Here is a 5415-nt window from a genome sequence, read left to right on the forward strand (position 1 = left end):
CCCGCTCCGGCCTGAGCCCCTGCTCTCGTTCCGCGGCCCAGGCAAGAAGAACTCCATCCTCCTCCACAAAGTGCAGCACGACCTCAACTCAGGCGTCTTCAACTACCAGGAGAACGAGATCATCCAGCAGATCGTGCAGCATGACCGCGAGATGGCCCACTGCGCTCATCGCGTCCAGGCCGCCGCCTCGGCCACCCCGACCCCCACGCCCGTCATCTGGACGCCGCTGATCCAGGCGCCGCTGCAGGCCGCCGCGGCCACCACGTCGGTGGCCATCGCGCTCACCCACCACCCGCGCCTGCCCGCCGCCATCTTCCGCCCCCCTCCCGGCCCCGGGCTGGGCGGCCTCGGGGCGGGGCAGACGCCCCGGCACCTGAAGCGGCTGCAGTCGCTGATCCCGTCGGCGCTGGGCTCCGCCTCGCCCGCCAGCAGCCCGTCGCAGGTGGACACGCCGTCGTCCTCCTCCTTCCACATCCAGCAGCTGGCCGGCTTCTCCGCGCCCGCCGGCCTGAGCCCGCTGCTGCCCTCGTCCGGCTCGTCCCCGCCCCCCGGGCTCGGCGGCTCCTCCCCGGCTCCCACGCCCTCTGGCTCCGCTGCTGCGGCCCCGGCCGCCGGCTTCGGCCACTTCCACAAGGCGCTGGGCGGCTCCCTGTCCTCGTCCGACTCTCCGCTGCTCACCCCGCTGCAGCCCGGCTCCCGCTCGCCGCAGGCCAACCAGCCGCCGCCCCCGCTGCCGGGGGCCCGGGGGGGCCTGGGACTCCTGGAGCACTTCCTGCCGCCCCCGCCCTCCTCCCGGTCCCCGTCGGCCAGCCCGGGGCAGCTGGGCCAGCCTCCCGGGGACCTGTCCCCCGGCCTGGCCGCGGGCCCGCCAAGTACGCCAGAGACGCCCCCGCGGCAACCTGAGCGGCCGTCCTTCGTGGCGGGGGCCTCCGGGGGGGCTTCTCCCGGAGCCTTTCCCCCCCGCGGGGGTCTCAGCCCCCCGGGCCACAGCCCCGGCCCCCCAAGAACTTTCCCTAGTGCCCCCCCTCGGGCCTCCGGCTCCCACGGTTCCTTGCTCCTGCCTCCCGCCTCCAGCCCCCCGGCCCCCCAGGTGCCCCAGCGCCGGGGCACGCCACCCCTCACCCCGGGCCGTCTCACCCAGGACCTCAAGCTCATCTCAGCCTCCCAGCCCGCCCTTCCCCAGGACGGGGCGCAGACTCTCCGCAGAGCCTCTCCGCACTCCTCGGGGGAGTCCGTGGCGGCCTTCCCGCTCGTCCCCAGAGCTGGCGGCGCTAGCGGGGGCAGCGGGGGCCTCGGTCCCCCGGGGAGGCCCTATGGTGCCGTCCCCGGCCAGCATGTCACTCTGCCTCGGAAGACATCCTCAGGTTCTTTGCCACCCCCTCTTTCTTTGTTTGGGGCAAGAGCCGCCTCTTCTGGGGGACCCCCTCTGACTGCTGCCCCCCAGAGGGAACCTGGGGCCAGGTCTGAGCCAGTGCGCTCCAAACTGCCGTCCAATCTATGAGCGGGGCCCCTCCCTCCCTCTTCTCTCTTTTTTTCTCCCTTCTTTCTTTCTTTCTTTCTTCAGGTTTAACTGTGATTAGGAGATATACCAATAACAATAATAATTATCATTAAAAAAAAAACCCACACCAGAAAAACAAAAGACAGCAGAAAATAACCAGGTATTCTTAGAGCTATAGATTTTTGGTCACTTGCTTTTATAGACTATTTTAATACTCAGCACTAGAGGGAGGGAGGGGGGAGGGAAGCAGGCAGGGCCCAAAGGCAAAAGCCAGAAGAAGGCAGGTGGGGGGGTCTCTGGGGCTTGACGGGGGCGGGGGTGACCCACCTTTGGGGTTTCTTAGAGCAGATCTGTTATTGTCTTCGTTTTAAGGCAGCAGTCACCACCAGCCCCTTAGCTGTGAACTTGGAGCCCCATACTACAGGAGCCATCTTGCTCCCCCCAGGAAGGGGTTGCCCCTGGATGTGTTCCTGGGGAGCCTCAGTCACCTGAGTCCTTGAGACAAAACGGGGCCAGGGCCCGGAGAGTCTTGCATTTTTTTCTACTGCAAACTTAGCAAGATATGTATATGAATATGTGTATGAATATGTATGTAAGATGTGTATATGTATAGCTATGTAGCGTTCTGCAGACCGTGTAGATAGCCACTCACACGTGCGCACATTTTAACCCCATGTTGCCAGGACACCCAGGTCACCTTACATCCAGCAACCCGCCTTGGCCCTCAGGCTGGGCACTGCAGGGTCTGGGGGAAGTTCTCTCCAGTCCTCAGGGAGGAGGACCACAGGACCTCTCAGCAGGCTCCCTTTCTCTCCATCGCTGGTCTCAAATCTAGTCCTAGCCAGACCTCTCACCACAGGGGAGCAGAAGACCCCTCCTTCCCTGGGGGGCCTCAAGCACATCCTGTCACCTCCGTGGCCCTCCGTTTTCCCATCCGTACAGTGGGAGGTGAGGGGAACTTCTATTTATTGAGTCTGCTCTGTGCCAAGTCCTGGTTCAGCACTTTACCCACATTAACTCCTTCAATTTCACGAAGACCATGAGGTAGGTACTTTGATTCTCCCCATTTCGCAGATGAGGAAACTGAGTTTGGGGTAATTTTTTCCAGAATCATGTAACTAGGAGTGGCAGAGCCAGGACTGATGGGAGATTTAAATCCTTGCCTGCCTAAGGCCAAATCCTCTGTCCCTTCCAGAAGCACCTATTGAGAGGGACTGAGTTAGTCTCCAAGCGTAGTGTTGCGGGAAGAGACCAGATTTTGGAAGCAATCAGAACTGGGTTCGAATCCCAGCACTGCCACTTCTTAGCTGTATGACCTTGGACTAGTTATCTGACCTTTCTGAGTCTGTTACCTCATCTGTAAAATGGAAATAATTATGGTACCGCCTCACAAAGACTTATGAGGACCAGATAAATAGCAGATGTGAAATGCCCAGCCTAGTGCCCGGCACACACCATAGTAGGTGCTCAATAAATCATGTTTCTTCTGTTCCCTCCTCATGTGCCCAGCCCACTGCTCCAACAAGCTATGGTGAGAGCCCAGAGAACTTTGGCTGAGGCTCCAGGACCTTACGATCTCAGGACACAGGAGGTGGCTGGGCCTCCTGAAGGGCCTCCTGTGGCCAGTGGTGGGCTTGAGCCAGGCCTTGAGAGGTAGAAAGAGAGAGGAGGAAGGAAAGGAAAGAGAAGGGGGAAGGCGAGGGTGGGATGGAGCGCACAGCGAGGACAGGACCGAGGCAGACACGCACGTGTAGAGTCAGGGCTTTGGGTGGAGATCCAGAGGGGCCGAATGGCAGCCTGAGGGATTCGGCCTTGATTCTGAAGGCACCTGAGAGCCAGAAGCAGGTTCAGAATGGGGGCCGATGGGAAAGCAGCTCAGATGCCTCCTGAGGCACACTCCTCCTCCCCAACCAGACCCCCCCAGAGCCAAGGTTAGTGGTCTGCCTCTGCCTGCCTGTCGAGCAGAGCAGGTTCCGCTGCCAAGACCTGCATATTTGGGGGGGGGGCTGCTCCCGCCTTGTCCACCCAGAACCCTCCTCCATGCACCAGCCAGAATGATGTCAAGATCAGGTTTGGTCCTGAGCTGTCCTGGGATGTGGGGCAGGCCAATATCTCCATGGATGGGCCACAGGGAGAGGGAGGCAGTCATCCAGGAGAGAAGGTGGGGAAGGATCCTGGGATCCTGGGGAGAGCCCAAGCCCCTGGCTGGGGTCTCTAGTAGGCAGGAGAATGCCCCTTGGGCCCAGGGAGTTCTCAGAGCTGGAAGGATTTAAGTGGCAGTCTCAATCTGAGTTCAGCACACATCCCTGCCCCCCCCAAGGAAGGCAGGAGGACTTGATCCAAGCCAGTCTAGTCCTGGAGGTGGTGGGGTGGGGGAGGGAGAGGAGCAGGGGTGGAGGGTGCAGGGGTATGTGGGGTGAGGACCACCCCCCTTGCCATCAGGGCCTGGCCTCACCACCCTCTTCTCTGCGCACACACACACATTTTATAAAAGCTCTGACCCAGCCCAGCCAATCCTCAGAGACTGGGGAAGCCAGGTCCAGTCAGTGGGCCCACCCATCCCCAATCCCCCACAAGCAATTTTCAAATCTACCACTTTTAAAACAGAAAACGGTAAATGCACCGTGTTGTATATTTTATTTAAATAAAAAAATTCCAGCAGATGCTGTCTTCTTCCAGGGGTCGGGGATTGGGAGTGGAGAGTAAGGTCAGTGGGGTATGCTGGAGGCTCAGCAGCCAGGCTGTGGTGGGCAGGGGGCATGGCCCCTGGAGCGCGTGGGCACTTGTGCCCCCGGGAGCAGGGGAGCAAAGGTGCGAGGGAGTGTGAGAGGGTGGGCTGGGCTGCAGGTGCGTGTGGTTTATGGGCTGCTGAGTCATTAAGGAGGAGTGTGTGAGAGAGAGTGTGTGTGTCCTTTGTCAGCTGCTGGACGTGTGAGACCCTGACTCAGGCCCTGCCCACCCCAGCTGCCAGGGCTCCTGAGTCCCTGGAACTCCCTGGTGCTCCCTGCAGGGGAAGGAGGATAATCCCTGGGCACGTGGACTCCAGGGGGACACTGAAGAGGGAAATGCCATCTTGGCCTGATCAGATGGGCCCTCAGAAACTGGAGGGTGGCTGGGGGACCAAAGGTGACCGGGCTGGGGGTAGGGTGTCATGGCCAGGACCGAGGGTTTCAGAGCGGCCAAGCAGAGCTGCTGGGCCCCTGTGCGGGCTGGGGAATCTGAGGGCACGCTCGGGATGGGAGACTTCGAGGTTAGAAGGTGGGGCACCCACTCTCTCCTGACGGCGGGGTGGCCCTGGGTTTGGCCCCCAGACCTCTGTGAAGCCTTCAGACGGCTGCTCTCACTCCCCCCAGGGCCTCAGACCTCCCCGGATAGGAGAGACGCCGCCCTCCGTGGCTGGAATCGCGAAGTCCCCGGGGCTCCCTGCTCCGCGCGGGAACTGCCCTGTGGCTGCCTGTGGGAGGAGGGGAAGTCCTCAGAAAAGGGCAGGGAACCCGGTCCCCATCACTGATTGCCAAGTGGATGCTGTTTCCATGGGAACCGGCCTCGGAGTCCCGTTGCTAAGGAGGCAGCTCTGCAGTCCCGGCGTCCCCATGACAACTGCCCCCTGCGGCCCCCGGCAGTCCGGTTCCTCAGGGACGGGCGGGGAGGGCAGAGGTGGCCCGCGGGCCTGGCCTTTGAGGCCATGGGGAAGCCTTTTCCCACAGTGATTTAGTCCAGCCAAACCTCGAGGGGCGGATGTGCACCTGGGTGGCCCCAAGGATAGTCACCAGCACCCCCCACCGCTGCCCGCCCAGGACAGATCCCCCAGGTGCCTGCACAGGGCCTCGCTCCTGCACTGGGATGGGGGCGGGTGGGGAGGCAACACCAGTCACTGTCTTCTCTGTTCCCTTACTCCGAAAGGACCCTTAGTA

At 61.7% G+C, this 5415-nt stretch overlaps 1 protein-coding gene across 1 annotated transcript in view; it reads left to right on the plus strand.

Moving 5' to 3' along the window:
- The window catches only part of HCN4 (hyperpolarization activated cyclic nucleotide gated potassium channel 4), a 47814-nt gene extending 42868 nt beyond the window's left edge, over positions 1-4946 (plus strand). The window contains exon 9 of the mRNA XM_034661692.1: positions 42-4946. Within this exon, the coding sequence (XP_034517583.1) occupies positions 42-1501 (1460 nt within the window). The 3' untranslated portion in view covers positions 1502-4946. The remainder of the gene's footprint in view (positions 1-41) is intronic.
- Positions 4947-5415: the final 469 nt, after the last annotated feature.

Source organism: Ailuropoda melanoleuca, chromosome 5 (assembly GCF_002007445.2).
Source record: "Ailuropoda melanoleuca isolate Jingjing chromosome 5, ASM200744v2, whole genome shotgun sequence".
Classification (NCBI taxonomy): Eukaryota; Metazoa; Chordata; class Mammalia; order Carnivora; family Ursidae; genus Ailuropoda; species Ailuropoda melanoleuca.